The sequence below is a fragment of the Schistosoma mansoni genome (assembly GCF_000237925.1).
Source record: "Schistosoma mansoni, WGS project CABG00000000 data, chromosome 5 unplaced supercontig 0195, strain Puerto Rico, whole genome shotgun sequence".
Classification (NCBI taxonomy): domain Eukaryota; kingdom Metazoa; phylum Platyhelminthes; class Trematoda; order Strigeidida; family Schistosomatidae; genus Schistosoma; species Schistosoma mansoni.
In genome coordinates, this window is record NW_017386018.1 from 433,404 (window position 1) to 451,477 (window position 18,074).

Sequence of the window (18,074 nt, forward strand, 5' to 3'; positions counted from 1 at the left end):
TACATAATAATAATAGTGACAGGACATATTTTGTAATCTGAATTTATTTATATTAAGAACCCTGTACTGTGTAAGCAACAAGGTATATACTATACAAAATTACTTAATAATGTCATACTAGCTAAAATGATAAGAAAACTTTCATTGTTTTTTTGTCCGCTTATTGTATTTGTGGGAATCGAACACTGGGTGAAGAACGACCATCACTGCTTTAGTTCAGAAGTTACATTTAGTTCTCACTCGAGACAGTCATTTCTAGTTCCACATTATAAAATGTATTTCCATGTTATTTATTTATCGTGTTCTTGGTTAGGAAGAAACACAGGAGTGGGGTTTTATTTAGAATTCCACCGTTGTACGCAATAAAATATGTATAGTCGCCCTTCCGATGAAAGGAATAAGAAGCATTCACGGAAGAAGATAACGTGGACGAAGATTTTGATATATTCAGTTGTAAATATCAAAAGCGAAAACTTCAAGGAATTCAAACGAAAATAACTACATCTTCTATGAAACTCAGAATACTGAGAAAAATATTATGAAGTATTTTTAAGGCTAATAATAACAGAACTGACAAAAATTGCTAAATCAGTGTAGGTCGTTAGACATGAATAGTAACTGGAGAGGTAATGGTTGCTTCACACTGACTAGTTAGTCAGCCTCTTCCCGTTACACTGTAGATCAGTGACTCGGTGGTAACTCGTTTACAAACCACAGTGAATGACATGCTCTCAAGTCTATCAGTGAAAACAAGATTTGCTGACGAATACATATGGTTAGTTAAACAGTTAAGCACAAAAACAGTTACAAATAGGGTTGTTCATAATTCTTTTAAAAGTCTAAAAAACTGGAATGGTAAATATATCGATACATTTATATCTGGGTCAAACCGATTTCTATGGTCGATTTATTCAAACAATTCCTATGTGTTAAGAGTTTTAGAGCTAAAAGAGTGAGTAGCTTACACTGAGTCACGAAACATCAGTTTATATCCTGCACATTGATCGCAAATGTAAAGTCCGGAAATTTTTTATGAATCGTTATTCTCTTGTTAATATTCCATTCGTATTGGTGATGAAAAAATTGATTAAGAATGAGGATTTGTGCTATTTATTATTTTTCTTATATAGTTTCTTCTGATAACCAGAATTATTACATTCACATAACGCTATTATTATTATTACCTCGATTGACGAGACGAAATTCCCCTATTATGCATTGTATCCACATAATTTTTCTATTTTGTTATATTATTATATTGATTATGACTTGACACGTTACTCCAAATAATTCTGACCTTTATTAGATGACCTTTCTAATTTTCAAATAACACAATTTTGAAGTATATATACTGTAACAGATGCAAACGTTCACCATTTTTAACACATAACATTGTCGAATTCAGAACAACATATATAAGCGAACAATATTGTTTTCGATTAAATCCTCATCAGGCTTTACTCTAATATACAATAATATAAGCATATACGAAATTATTAAACCAATCTATGAATTCAGCTGCTCCTATGGAGAAAGCTATATTGGGCACACTACCAGACAACTGAACCAAAGAGTTAGTGAACACCTCCCTTCGTGGTTAGGAAAAGGTATTGTCAAGTCAACACGGAGCTCGGTTCTACCACACTTGATCGGTAGCGGTCATATAGTTGACAGAAATCAGTCATTTAAGGTTATTTATCTTATTCCTACTAGTTTTCCTTATGGGGTTCAATATCGTCTCTTACATACAGCAGAAGCTATGGGAATTCACTCCAACAATCCAAGCCTTTGTGTTCATAAGAAATTTGTAACACCCTTATCTCTCCTTTGACCTTAATAAATAATTTTATTTTCCATACTCTTTCTTCGTTTATTTTTCTTCATCCCCCCTACCAATTATTTATTTATTTTTTCGAATATACGTTTCACGGTCCAATTATCTGAAAACTTCTTATTACGTAATCTTATAATTTTTATGAATATTATTTCAGTGTCTATATTTTTTCTAATCATTGACCTATTTCCCATTATGTAACATTGATTCAAGCCTTTATTATTCTTATCACAACTAGTACACCTGTATGGTAAGCAGAGATGGATAGTGGCTAGCAGTGGAATCCAGTACACCTGTCATTATTTATTATTATTTTTAGTTATGTAATCTATTCCACTGTTATCATTGACTCATAAACTGCCTTGATTGGTTTAATAATTTCGTATATGCTTATATTACTGTATATTAGAGTAAAGCCTGATGAGGATTTAATCGAAAACAATATTGTTCGCTTATTTATGTTGTTCTAAACCACAATATGGGAATTTTTCAAATATTGTCAAATTCATTAATGCATGCCCTATTTTGGCTGTTGTACATCATCACAATAATTATGGACTTATAACTGTAGAGCCTGATGGTGAAGTTATCGAAAACAGTTGTTCGTTCAAATATTCCTTGTTTTTGAATATTCTATGGGGATTTTTAAGTTGATGAACAGAATTATTTAACTAGGTTTACCCCACCTCTAATTGAATAGATAATTAGGGAATGCCTAAAATATGATTAAACATTTTGTACGAAATTACTTTGTTATCAGCTCATAACACGTTACATTTTAAATTGCTTGACAGCGCGATTTTGTGCAATGCTTCATTTGTTATTACTCACATTACCAATCTATGGAAACATATTTTCTCAATTAGAATGGGATTTGATACCCTACTGTACAAAAATCTTTCGTATGGTGATGTATGCTGTTAGTGATATGTTCAGAGCACATTAAATTAATACAAGTTACCTTTAGAGTAAAATAAAATAACAAGTATATGAACAAAAAAGTATGAAAACCCATAATTCTTTCATGCAATATGACTGAAATCTGAACCTGTACTTACAGATCGATTTAGTGATTAGGCTATCAGAAAGATCTCTAGTTGTGAGATTAATTTCTCTAAAAGTTGATATTGATTAAACTTATAAGGACATCTAAATCACTGCAAAATTTTGATCAACTACATTTGGATTACCAGTTCGGAACACTATTAACTAACTGTTATGTCCCGATAAGAATAACGAATGGTAACTCTTGGGATCCGTTTATGGACCATTGCTACGCGTATATTTGTTTTCGTATAGTTGTTAAATAACTAAACTATTCTTATTCCTCTCATTATGAGCTTTATTTTGACTGTGAAATATTGTTATACGGTTTACCGTTCTTGAGTTATGTCCTGTCTATCATTTACTAACTCCCTTATTCATAGCCACATTTGGCTAAATCTTGTACAAATGTTGTTCCCTATTTTATGGTACGATGTGGTCTGTCTGTTTGGTATATAAACCCAGTATGTTTGAAATACATGATTCATACTGCAGAGACTGTTATTGGTGTTCTGGACTTGACTGGCTGGACTAGGCGGAAAGCAGGACGGACAAGTGCTCTACACCGCTCGTACGGGTTTTGTGTTTAGTTGGTCCGATCGATAATTCGCTGCTTTCTAATTGGTGGTCTTATCACATTGAACATTAACAGGGCATCCAGGCCAGAAGTTTTAACACTAATCTATGAGCCTGACTTATTTTAAATGTTCAATAATTATAGTACTCTTGGTTCGGGTTCAGTTTTTTATTCTAGCACTCCATTTCGCATCACACTCTACTAAACTTATGGAAATAGGTAATTAAGTATACAAATTTTTTGGAGTTTACCTTACAGCTTATCTTGTTCCCTTAGGTTTTCTAGTGAGTCATTTATTTAATCACGAATGCCCAGAAACTTTTTACCTTGATTTTTAAAATGCTCAGACTTAGGAAAGTAGTTTTTCGTACTATACACATATCTATATGTTGTAAGTTATGTACTGACATACAGATTGACAATTGGAAGAGGAGATCAGATGAACTTACATTGAGCTATGGTAAGATGTCCAAGATTGAGGTCTAACAATTAGGCCTTGATTAATTAGAGAGTGACTTACAAGCTGATTTCCTTCAATAACCTATGGCAGTTTTCGGCAGTGCGATTGGTCGTTATTTGCCTGATAGTAGAGGTGATGTTGAGTTTTCAAAATTCTTCAAGATAACAAACAAGGCATTTTGACTTTATTGGAATTTCCCAAATCTGTTGCAATAAAAAGTTTAAACCAAGTTTATGAATCCAACAAGATACAGTTATCAATCTTGTTTTTCCTTGATGGCCTTGTTTTCATGAGACTGTTACGCAATACTTTTTCCATGATCTTAATTGTACCTTATGATTTTTTGATTTTGTTTTTGAGGTATGCTCAGCTAGTCTATGTATTTTTTTATAAGTATTTCATGATCGGCAACATAAGTCCTCAATTTCTAGAAGAAAATTCTGTCCACATCCCTTTCTCAGTTCTCTCTTCTAGAATATTACATATTTAAGCGTATATAAGCAAAGGTTTAGACAATTTTTTAATCCTTCCGTTATTATTGTCTCTCATTACTCTATATCTACATATCCAACTCATAAAGTATCCATACCTCTTCCGTTTCTAATGGTTAATACTACTGTTCATAAGTTGTAAGCAGCTGAAGAGTACTGGTGAAATAAATTGACTCATATTATTCTGCTACGATGGTTTTTCTTTCTTGATTCAAAGATAAGAAACATTCATCACTTATGAGCTTTACCATTCAGTTTTTTTATCTAGATTGACTAGAATTCTTTCAGTCCTAATAAAGACTCCTAATAGATGAATATTTCAATTTAAATATCGTTATTAAAAATCACTGGCGCTCTAGTTATGTTTCAAACTTCTCCTTTAATAAAAATAACTTGTACTTCTTTTTATAATGAACAAAATACATAGCTTTCTATTTATTCATTATAACTTTGCTCAGTAATTTATACTAATTTATTTACAGTTGGATGTATTTCAAGTCCCAGCTGATGTGGCCGAAGCTGAATTAGCCAGTCGCAAAGTTTCAACAGTTTTTCAAAATTTTATATATGACTTACCAATACCATTCTCATTATTACTACTTCTATGCGGATTTGGTTATTTGTTAATTATCGGTATAATTTATGCAATTGTAAAATCCATATTGGCGAAGCGTACGCCAAGTGTTAAACCATCTGCCAATCAGCTTCAACCTTTCGCTTGCTGTCCATGTTGTTTATCAGTTGCTGACTTATGCAACTGTTGCAGAGTAACTTCCATTGATGCCTGCCTTAATGGTATTTGCCCCCAACGTAAAGTAAGTTCACACAATAAACATAAATAATGATTTTATGTGTCTGATTCCTTAAATGTATTGGAAATGTTAGTTTCACCATATTCTTTCTGAACAATTGTTGACCAGCTTACACTGCCGATTGTTTAATTCGCTCAAAGCCTTTAAACATTACTGTGTAAGAAGATTGGAATTTGATTAAAATCCTTTAATAAGCCAAGTCTAATTGTTTAAATCATTTTAGGTTAATTTGCTCTTTTTAATTTAATGATAATATGGGACAACAGAACTATTTGATCTTAATCCTACAATTTAATAATTTTCCTAAGAATATTATCAAAAAACAATAAAATAAAACTATCCTTCGTTAAACAATTCTAATGAACTATCTTGGATCGCTACTATGGTTTTACCTTAACACCAAGGTATGACAGAGGAATCACAACGGATCTTGAAAACTTACAAAGTTAAAGCTTTCTGCATGACAACTAACGCTCTAAGAAACGCCTTACTTAAAAGATAAGATCCCGTTTACTTCTAGACAAAATTATGTCTACAGATTACATTGTGTCGATTGTGATGTGTTCTATACTAGATTGTCTTCTAGTGAGATCTCGACTCGTACCCAGGAACACGTAAGTTACACAAAATTACCTCCTCATAATCCTGTAGAATTGGAAAATCTACGATTTGAATCAGCAATAGCATTACATGCTATTTTCAATAATCACCAGATTGATATTAGAAATATCAAAATAATTCAAAAAGATTTTTCCATCTATAAAGAGAAGCGAATAGCGGAAGCGTTTCACATAATGCTAAATCCCTCTTCTCTCAGTAGGGGAAACAGGTCTGACTATTCATCTAACATGGACTGTTTGTCCAAACGACTACATTTGACCATATACACTTTCCCCAAAATCTGCACACACACACACACACTCAATTTCAGCTCCACTTCTTCACATTACAAGTGTATACATTTTCCACACCCACTTTCTTGCGCACAAATTGATACAGTGATATGTCATACAGAATCACCACGATCAAAATAACTTGGCATTAACATTTACAAGCTTATTATGAATTTGATCGTACTCAAAATATTTAGCATTGTTTCTTTGATACTTGCATTAATCTTATTTCGGTAAGTTATTTACTGACAAGAAGTAGTATTTTGATATTATTTACAATTCACACCATTACCGTACAAATTAAAGTCTATCCTTTGCCATTATAAAGGTCACACATTTTTCATCATTAACAGTGCACACATACACACTCACAAATTTACATACATGTCGCTTATGAATCATCTTGACGGAAATGACATGACATTGATTTATTCAGAATTGTTTTTTGATTGATCGCACCTAATATTCGTGTTGTTCCGTTGTACTATTTACACTTGGAATAATCCTAATTTGGTTATTTATTCTCTGAAGAAGTGGCTTACACTGAGTCACGAAACGTCGGAAAATCTAATTTTTCTACTCATTGGGATATTACAAATATTACTTACTTACTTACGCCTGTTACTCTCAATGAAGCATAGGCCGCCGACCAGCTTTCTTCAACCCACTCTGTCCTGGGCCTTCTTTTCTAGTTCTATCCAGTTCTTATTCATTCTTCTCATGTCTGTCTCTATTTCTCGGCGTAATGTGTTCTTTGGTCTTCCTCTTCTTCTTTGACCTTCAGGATTCCATGTGAGGGCTTGTCTTGTGACACAATTAGGTGATTTCCTCAAGGTGTGTCCAATCCACTTCCAGCGCTTCTTCCTGATTTCTTCCTCTGCTGGAATCTGGTTTGTTGTCTCCCACAGTAGGTTGTTGCTGATAGTGTCTGGCCATCTGATCCGAAGTATCTTGCGTAGACAGCTGTTAATAAACACTTGTATCTTCTGGATAATGGCTTTCGTAGTTCTCCACGTCTCCGCCCCATACAGTAGAACTGTCTTGACATTTGTATTGAAAATTCTAACCTTGGTGTTGGTTGACAATTGTTTTGAGCTCCAGATGTTTTTCAGTTGTAGGTATGCTGCTCTTGCTTTGCCGATCCGCGCCCTCACATCTGCATCTGATCCACCGTGTTCATCAATGATGCTGCCCAGATATGTAAAGGTTTCCACATCTTCCAAAGCTTCTCCGTCAAGTGTAATTTGATTGGTGCATATTGTATTGTATCGGAGAATCTTGCTTTTCCCTTTGTTTATATTGAGACCTACTGCTGCTGAGGCTGATGCTACACTGGTCGTTTTCTCCTGCATTTGTTGTTGCGTTTGTGATAGAAGAGCCAGATCATCCGCGAAGTCTAAATCGTCAAGCTGCATCCTGCCTGTCCACTGTATCCCGTGTATTCCTCCAGATGTTGACGTCTTCATGATCCAGTCGATCACCAGGAGAAAGAGAAAGGGTGAGAGTAAGCAACCTTGTCTAACACCGGTCTTTACTTCAAACGAGTCGGTGAGTTGTTCTCCGTGGACGATTTGGCAGTTTAGTCCAACATAGGAGTTCCGTATGATGTTGACTATCTTCTCAGGCACGCCGTAGTGTCGAAGAAGCCTCCATAGTGTTGTCCTGTCCATGCTATCAAATGCCTTCTCGTAGTCGATAAAGTTGATGTAGAGTGATGAATTCCATTCGATTGATTGTTCCACAATGATACGTAGAGTTGCGATTTGATCTGTGCACGATCTATCCTTAAGAAATCCAGCTTGTTGATCTCGAAGTTGGGCGTCCACGGAATCCTTCATCCTGTTTAACAATACTCTGTTGAAGACTTTTCCTGGTATTGAGAGAAGAGTGATGCCCCTGTAGTTGTCGCACTTGCTGAGATCGCCTTTCTTTGGTATCTTGATCAGAAGTCCTTTTTTCAAGTCTATTGGTACTTGTTCTTCATCCCAAATCTTACTGAAGAGGATGTGGAGTATCTTGGCAGTTGCTGCTACATTTGCTTTCAGTGCCTCTGCCGGGATGTTGTCTGGTCCCGCTGCTTTGCCGCTCTTGATTTGTCTAATGGCCATGCTGATCTCTTCAATTGTTGGTGGGCCAACATCGATTGGGAGGTCCGTGGGTGCTGCTTCGATGTTGGGTGTGTTCAGTGGAGCTGGTCGATTCAAGAGTTCTTTGAAGTATTCTACCCACCTGTTTCGTTGTTCTTCAATATCGGTGATTACTTTGCCTTCCTTGCTTTTCACTGGTCTTTCTGGCTTACGGTAATTTCCAGCAAGTTTCTTTGTTGTATCATACAGTTGTCTCATGTTTCCCTCTCTTGCAGCCTTTTCCGCTGTCATCGCTAAATCTTCCACATATTTACGTTTGTCGGTTCTGATGCTCCTCTTCACTTGCTTGTTGGCCTCTGTGTATTCGGCTTGTACCTTGGCTTTTTCCGCTCTGGTTCGGCTGATATTGATTGCTGCCTTCTTGTTCCTCCTTTCTTCAATTTTATCCAGTGTACCAACAGTGATCCATTCCTTGTTATGGTGCTTCTTTTGGCCCAGAACCTCTTGATATGTTGAAACGATTGCCTCCTTGATACCTTTCCAGTTGCTCTCCATGGTAGTCCCCTCTCCATTGAGTAGATCATGAAAGGCCTAAAACCTGTTGCTGAGGGCTATGTTGAATTTGTTGAGTTTGTCAGCATCTCGAAGAAAGGCCGTATTAAACTTTTGTGATGTTGTCCGCGCCGTTGTCCAGTGCTTCTTGGGTTTTAGTTTCATCTTGGCGACCAGCAAATGATGATCGGATGCTATATCAGCTCCTCTTCTGGTTCTCACATCCTCCATCGTCCTCTTGAACTTTTTGTTGATGCAGATATGGTCGATTTAATTCTGTGTAGTGTGATCCGGTGAAATCCAAGTGGCTTTGTGTATGTTTTTGTGTGGGAATATGGTGCCACCTATGACCAGTTTATTGAAGGCACATAGGTTTGCAAATCTCTCACCTTTCTCCCAGTCCATGTTGTCCCATGACGTCTTCGTATCCAGTGTTGTCCATTCCAACCTTAGCATTGAGATCTCCCATCAGAATTGTCAGGTCCTTGGTTGGGCACTTCTCGAGGATCGACTGCAGCCTATCGTAGAATTGGTCTTTAGCGTCTTCATCGCAGTCGTTGGTAGGCGCATAGCATTGGATGACGTTCATTGTAATGCCCTCTCTCTTTGTTTTGAAGGAGGCTTTGATGATCCTTGGTCCATGAGATTCCCATCCAATAAGTGCATTTTGTGCTTTTCTGGACAGCATCAATGCAACTCCTTGTGTATGTGGGGCATTTTCTTCTTCATGACCGGAGTATAACAGAAGTTCTCCTGAAGACAAACGTTGTTGTCCAACCTGCGTCCAATGTGTTTCGCTGATTCCAAGCACCTCCAGGTTGTATTTTCTCATTTCTGCAGCAATTTGAAAGACTCTTCCGGTCTCCCACATTGTTCGAACATTCCATGTACCTATAAAAATTGTCGCTCTGGTTGTAAGAAGGTGCATCGGCCTCATGACTTCCGAAGGAACTCGGCTTTCATCATGAGACGTCATAATTATTCCTTCTACTCCCAGGGCAGAATTTGAATGGTTTGAATGATTTTTTCTGGTTAGCGTTTTTTTAGCGACTTGATTTTCTACGGGATGGGGTCGCTAACCCCATGCCCAACCCTCCTCCTTTACCCGGGCTTGGGACCGGCAGTAACCCCCAGAGGAGCTACAGGCGAAGTTATATTACAAATATATTATTTATTTATAAATTTGTCTATGTATCTGTGTGAATATGGTTAAAATAACTTTATTATGATTATGCTCTACTACATATGGAGTTGTATGTGCATCCTCTGTGTTAATCTATGATGATAGTTGAACTTGTTAGGCTTAAACAATGAAGGACAAGAGTATTTTTAGATTCAATTTTGTGGTGACTGACAACATAACTCTTCTGAACTTCGCCATCTTTATAAACCTGGAACTTTATTGAGACAGTATATGACTTTTTAACCAATGAGAATATAAAAATATCGATGTAACACCACAGCTTATTGGATTAAAACTTCGAAATCGACAGAAGGATATACAAATTTCCTAACATAGGATATTCTGAATACGTTTTGTTGTTAGTAAACAGTTACACAACATAAATGACCTAGATTATTTCAATCACACAATCATAGTTGATCAGTCCATTCAAGTGTTCCTTTTTCGTGCCCTCACTTGACTCCAGTTAGATAAAAATCTCCATTCAATTCCGTATATAATAACTCGGGTAACTATTATGCAACTGTGGTATTAAAGATTAAATATGGAACATGCTGGAAGAATGAGTTTCAAGTATTCAAAGATGGGCAGGCAACCATTCAAGCTGATGAAAATGGCCAGATTGTCTATTTTTTTTATTTGATTCGGTTATATATATGAAAAGCAAACAAATAAAAGGACACACGGAAAGGAAAGTATAGATAGAGGAAAAACCTTAATAAGATGATCCTTGGGTAAGTGCTATTAATTGACTGTACGAGAATCTGTACGATGCTGTTAAAGGAGCCAACAATGTCAAATATGTGAATGTGAGCAAAATACTAAATAAGATTAGAACGACTCGTCTGTAACATGATTTATCTGGTTTTATACTTCTTAAGTAGGTAGATGAATGTTCTGAATTACTACACTTTTGTATAAATTTATCAGCTTAGCCTCAATAATTTTCTAATATACAAGGCAAAAATTGTTTTTCTGAAAACATAGATCAAGTATTATATGCTACGATAACTGTCATTTTTCACTGTTTAATATGCGACATCTAACATTTCCGAGCATTTTTCCGTTGATTTGTTGGTTCAGTGCTACACATAAGTGTTAATTTCACTGAGAACTTCATTTTTGTCATCCAAAGCTATCTACATATCACTGTAAGATAGTGTAGATTGTTGAGTGTTAGTTGAGATCATAAACCGATCAATGTTAGACCACCATTGAGAACCTGGAAGCACTGGACTCTCGTTTCGTCCCAGTGTGGAACTCCTCAGCAGTGTGAATCCACGATTACGTACTCAAGAATCGAGCGCAGGATCTTCAGTCTCGTGCTCGCTAGTGACTAGCTTCAAGAGATATTTCTCAGAGTTCTGGTGAGAAGCCGTGGCCAGTGAAGTTCGATCGTGTCGGGTTTGAGGCAGTTACATACTGAAGACAATGGGAGATGGTCGCACAGTATTGTGGATTGGTTAACGTTAGACACTAACACCGTTACATGCCGGCTCAGTGGTCTAGAGGCTAAGCGTTCGCGTGCAAGACCGAAGGGCCTGAGTTCAAGTCCCTTTAGTGCGGGATCGTGGATCCACACTTCTGAAAAGTCCCATATTAGGACGAAATCACTCTTCAGTTACTCCAGGAGTTCGGTGGTGGTCCAACATTGATCGGTGCATGATCTCAACTATCCATATGTCTTATGTGAACACGCTACAGAGTGAGCTATTCAATAAGTTGGGTAATCTAAATAATTGGAAATGATCTTATTAATTCAGTTTGTTTACTTTTTGATTTGCCATGTTATTTAACTGAGAGTACTATTAGTCACAACTAGGGTACATAGTCACAACCTGTCTTAAAATTTAAACGTTTTTTAAAAATTTCGACTGCTATTTTGAATTTAAACTGGAGGTTTAGAGATTTTATATGATAAGACTGCGTCTGTAATTTCCTACAAAATTCATTTTGTTATGGGTTTTATGAATCAAGGTAAGACTATAATTTATGGACGACCTTTGAGCGACGTCGAAGTGACCTTGAGGATATCCACCTGCTTACTTGGGCTAAATGAGGGTTATAAACCTGTGTGAATAATAAGGATTATGGTTTATAGTTGATGGTTGGGGTTAGGAATTGAAATTGGGGTTTTCATCATGAACTGACATCAACTAAAATACCAAAACGCTATTTAGCCAAATAGATGAATGAATTTCGAGCCAAAACTCAAAATCTGTTATTCTATATCTGATTGGTTCATCCATAAATTATAGTCTTGCCATGAATCATTTTATTATTTATTTGAACACATAAATATTGGTACAAAGGGGCACCGAATACATATGCGCCGCACAAATCTCATTTGATTTGTGTGAGGGCTGTGATACTGCCCGGGTGCCCAGACCAAGGCAGGAGGTTTTCTTAGGGGGCCACACCCCGAGCCTTTGACCTAAAGGTCTAACACACAAGGCAGTGGAGCATCGTGAGAAGATGCAGTCCCATGGTAGCCGGTGACCAACGATTGATTCATACGCTGGTTTTTCCTTCAGGATACTGGAGCACCATTGGTTTGGAATCAGGGTTTTCCAACTACCCTAGGTGGAATTTCCGTGTCCACCAACCCGGTTAAAGCGCCGGACATTCGCTTTTCGTCCTCTCAATTTTGTAAACAACACCCCCGCCACGAGAAGGCAGTGAGTAGGACTTCCCTGACAGAGGCTATATACGCATGGCCATGTGAGAGCATTTCGAGAGGGAGAGTGGACTCTCTCCACTCTCGGACGTACCAGGGCATTTGGGGGCTGCCAAGAATCAACATATAATTTAAAGAATTTTTAAGAAATATTATGGTGAAACTGTAATTTATAGACAACTCCGCCCGTAGCTCTTCTAGAGTGACTGCTGGTTCCAAGCTGGGGTAAAGGAGGAGGGTTGGGCATGGGGTTAACGACCCCATCCCGTAGAAAAACTAACTCGCTAAAAAAACGCTAACCAGAAAAAATCATTCAAACCATTTAAATTCTGCCCTGGAAGTTGAATGAAGATTTATGACGCCTCATGGTGAAAGCCGAGATTTTTCGGAAGTCACGAGGCCGATGCCCTGTCTTACAACCAGAGCGACAATTTTTATAGGTACATGAAACGTCCGGACAATGTGGGAATGACGAGATACAAATTGGCAGTACTCGGAATCAGCGAAACCCATTGAACACAAGCTGGACAACAAAGGTTAGGTACGGGTGAAATGCTGTTGTACTCTGGTCACGAAGAGGAAAATGCTCCACATACTCAGGGAGTTGCTCTAATGCTGTCCAGAGAAGCACGAAATGCACTTGTAGGATGGGAATCTCATAGATCCAGGATAATCAAAGCATCATTCAAAACCAAGTAGGAGGGGATCACAATGAATGTTATCCAATGTTATGCGCCCACCAGTGATAGACGACGATAAAGATCAGTTCTATAGAGGCTGCAATCAATCATAGCAAAGTGCTCGAGAAAAGACCTCACAATCCTGATGGAAGATCTGAACGCTAAAGTCGGAGTGGACAACACTGGGTTCGAAGATATAATTGGACGACATGGACTAGGAGAGAGAAATGAAAATGGGGAGAGATTTGCAAATTTATGTGCATTCAACAAATACAGACGAAGACAGCAAATGTAGCAGCAGCCTCTGCATCAATAGTCCGCAACATACACAAAGGAAAAAGCAAGATTCTCAAATACAACACGGAGAACACCAACCCAATTACACTTGATGACGAAACTCTAGAAGATGTGGAAACATTCACGTACCTGAGAAGCATCATTGATAAACAAGGAGGATCTGATGCAGACGTAAAGGCTAGGACTGGCAAAGCAAGGACCGTATTCTTACAATCGAAGAACATATGGAACTCAAAACAACTGTCAACTAACTTCAAAGTGAGAATCTTCAATACGAACGTCAAAACAGTCCTATTGTACGGAGCTGAAACGTGAAGAACTGCTACATCAATCGTCAAGAAGGTACAAGTATTTATGAACAGTTGTTTACGCAAAGTACTCAACATTCACTGGCCGGATACCATCAGCAACAGCCTCCTGTGGGAGAGGACGAACCAGCTTCCAGCTGAAGAGGAAATTAGGAAAAAACGTTTAAAGTGGATAGGACATACATTGAGGAAATCAACAAACTACATCACGAGTCAATCCCTAACTTGGAATCGTGGAGGGAAGCGGAAATTAGGAAGGCCAAATAACACATTACGCCGGGAAATAGAAGCAGATATGATTAGGATGAATGACAACTGGAAGGAACTGGAAAGGATTGCCCAGGACAGGGTTGGATGAAGAATGCTGGTGTGCGGCCTATGCTCCTCCTAGAGGGGTAACAGGCGTAAGTTAGTAAATAAGTATAATTTATAGACGGCTTTTGAGCAATGCTAAAATGACCTTGAGGATGCTCACTTACTAACTCGGACTAAATGAGAGTTATAAAGCAGTTTGAATTGTGATTTACAGTTGATGGTAGGGGTTAGCAGTTAGATTTAGGGTTTTCATCAAGAACTGGCAGCAGCCAAAATGCCAAAACGCTACTTAAACGAATGAGTGGACGAATTTCGTGCCAAAATCTAAGACCTGCCATCTTAAATCTGTTTGGTTCGTCCATAAACTATAGTCTCACCGCCGTCATTTGTTGGAAGAATCAATTTTATACATTCTTGTTTTATCACGGACAAAATAATAGATGAAAAATATGCATTCCCAGTTCATCTCATCAGTAACTTATGCATAAATTGTTTTTTTAGACTCATGATTTTACGGACTTAATACTATGTCAAATATGTCTTGGACGGCCTGGTCGAATGAAATCGGCTGTACCAGTAAGTATAGTGTTTCATACTTGGGTAAAATATTTGTATACGTTTAGTAGTGTGATCTACTTTAGTGGATGTGGTTAACTTTTGCCAGTTCAACTAGTAATATTGTACTCCTAACATGCATTTCTGTACTTTTACTGAGTGTAGAACAGTCAAAGCATGGGAGGAATGTAGAAAATATGTTAATAGATAGAAAAAGCTTCATACAACTAGATCCTTCGATAAATTTAAACGGAGCAAGAACAAAAAGGTTTGGTGAATAAAATGGATTCAATCTATTTTATGGTTTATCATCAGCTCCATACAACTTAAAATTACAATTATTAGTATAAATATAATAATTAACAAATGTTTAACATATTTTCATGTAAAGGTTTTTAGGAAATGTAAGGCGTTTAGAAGAGCAATTGTCAGACATCTTTTAAAACACGAAGTTCAGCGAAGGGATCCCTTTTCAACGAATTTATTATCAAGCTGTACAACCGTATATATATGAAAATGTTTTATTAAAGTACTAATTCCGTGAGGAAATGTGAACACAAATAACCAGGATGACGTAATGGAAAGATTATAATACCAGATTACGTAATACGGGTAATCACAATAGATTTGATGAATATAATAAGATAATTAAAATGAATAAAATGTTTTGGTTACAATAATTAAAGGTCATAGAGGTGTAAAAGTAAATAAGGTGATATGATGAGTATTCATGAATACAATAATGAGAATATAAGATATAAGTAAAGGGGAAATGGAGTAATAATAATAATAATAATAATATTAAGGCCATGGTAACGATAATGATATGACGTACTTCTTTTGTACGCATATTTCTGGTTTGAGCTCATGATATCTTTTAAACAGTGGATATAAAGATGTAAATAATGTATTTGAAAATAATTAACTGATAAGAAATATCAATCTTACTCCGTTTGGCAGAGGCAATCGTTATCGAATGTTTCCGAACCTGCCTATGTATGCAGAAGGAAAGTGTGGTTAGCCTTTCCCTGGTATGGTGATCGAGGGTTCACCTAACAATCCTTAATAATTGCAACTTTAAGTCCTTTTTTAACCCTGTTCCTAATATTTTATCTTTGTTTTTATTTCGTCTTCTGATATTTATCTCTTATATATATAGGCGATCTCAAATGATATTTAAGCAATAATAATTTTATTAGCTAGTAAGAGTCAGAAATAAAAGACCACTTGACTGAGTATTTTCCAGTAGTGTTAATTTCTTAAGTATAATAAAGTGACCATTAAATCATAATTTATTAATAGACGGGAAATATCCATTGTAATAAGCTTTATTCACTGGTGGAGGTAAGACGGTACTTGTTGTTTTAAAACATTCATATATAGCTCAAACTGTTGATATATGAATTAGATTAAGTGATTATTCATCTTCTTTTTATATTCAGCTTGTCAAATGTCCTGTATGTTGTCGATCAGCCTATTGTGAAGACACCGTTATATGTTGCTTCTTATGTAATTTTCGATCGAAAGCTTTACTTCAGGACGAATAGAATAAATACTTTGGTTCTTTATAATAGTATTATATATATACTTTTACTTGGGAAAAAAATAAATTTTTATTTTTACTTTTCTTAAAAAGACTTCATAGAGGGAAATTTTTTGAAGATCGTTTGCTTCAGTTGTACAGCTGTTCTTATATTTGTTTAACATTTATAGTAGTGTTTTAGAACATAATATAGAATCGCTTTATTAGACTGTTTGAAGATATCGAATATCAGAAGACTGTATTGCATTCCAAAGGTTAATCAAAAATGACAAGATGAAGATAGTTTACAAATGAAAGATAAGTATACAGTTGGTGAATATAAAAATGGCAAAGAAAATAAAAATAAAATGTAATAACAGGTAATCAGGCAAATAATAAGAGAAAAATAATAATTGATCATTAAATATGGAAGCAGAAAGGAGTCTAAGAACACAGTAAGATTGGAGATTAGCTATGTACTTATAAATACAGAGTTTGAACTTTAACAAGCGATACATGCGTTCTTATTTTGTATCCCCATCAATCCATCTATTTGACCACGTGGATGACTTTGAAAGATGATCCTGGGAATGCAGTCCGGATTTTCAGTGTTCTAGAATTTAGGTGTTGATTGATAAAAGATGAGGTGTCGTGAGATATCCATCAAACTCCCACCATCATTAATCAGTAATTTCATATATCCAGCTCTTTTGATGCTTTTGAACAATGCATGCAGGACAAGATTTGCTGAATAAAACATACTCAATTGAAATGGAGTCTTCTGAACAGCTCTGAAAGAAGAAGAGGCATTTCAACAAAGAAAATATTACTCTCGATGACTTCATTTACTTAAGCTGTACAGCCGTATTTATAGTTAATTTTATTCGCTAAAATAGTAGTCTATAGTAGGATATTATGGTGCTAAATGTTTAAAAAACTGGAAGGGGTGTCTTGTATTGAATTGAAAATCAGACTTTGAAAGGAAGTTATGCAATAATCGTCTAGCGAAAAAGTGGAAAGATGAAGATAATTCTCGATTTGATAGCTGTTAAGAACAGAATAATTAAAAGTTGTAATAATTGCTAATTATGGTTGGGAAGGTGTAGAAACAACAAAACAAGATAAAGACGGTAGATTATAGAAGATAGAAAAGTAAGTTAAGACCATGGAGAAAGGAGGGACTAAACATACTGACTTCGCACACAAAGATTACGTCTGAACTGGTGGGTAGCAATGTCTTCTGTAGTACATGAGTCTTTCATTTTCGCTCCTATTGAGCCGACTCTCCCGACTATATGTACGATATCGAAAGAAACCTCTGGTGAAGTGGTTAACAGAAAAACTGACACCATAGAGACGGGGTCACTACTCAACCAACTTCTAGCTTACTATTTGATTGCTAATTTCGAAAACACCATACAAAGACCAGCAATTGACAGCATCTATCAATATATGGGATATTTAGATGACACTTTCATTATTTGTGGCAAAAAGTCAGTCACAATGAGTGAAAAGGCGTACAGGTGTGGTTAACACCGGATACGTGTTACTTGTCAATGTTATTTCAGCTGGCCATAAAAGTAAATAGCGTGGTGTTGTAAAGAGATATTTTATTGCAAAGCATAACAAATGTATTGTTACTAATGCTAGTCAACTCAGAAAATGTAGAATACCAAGACGTCTTGGTCCGTCACGTTTTCTGTGTTCCGCAGAATATGTAGTGACCTGCTTTTCCCGACGAGAACACGATTGGAATAATGGAAACAATTATTATTATAACCAATTGT

The 18,074-nt window shown here is 36.4% G+C and overlaps 1 protein-coding gene across 1 annotated transcript; it reads left to right on the plus strand.

Moving 5' to 3' along the window:
* Positions 1-2,701: 2,701 nt before the first annotated feature.
* On the plus strand, positions 2,702-16,312 carry Smp_068750 (hypothetical protein; the record flags this gene model as incomplete). The annotated part of the gene is made up of 4 exons (XM_018791091.1): positions 2,702-2,746; positions 4,889-5,221; positions 14,712-14,786; positions 16,208-16,312. 4 exons carry the CDS (start codon positions 2,702-2,704, stop codon positions 16,310-16,312), a joined length of 558 nt encoding a protein of 185 aa, XP_018645708.1.
* Between the last annotated feature and the right edge of the window lie 1,762 nt (positions 16,313-18,074).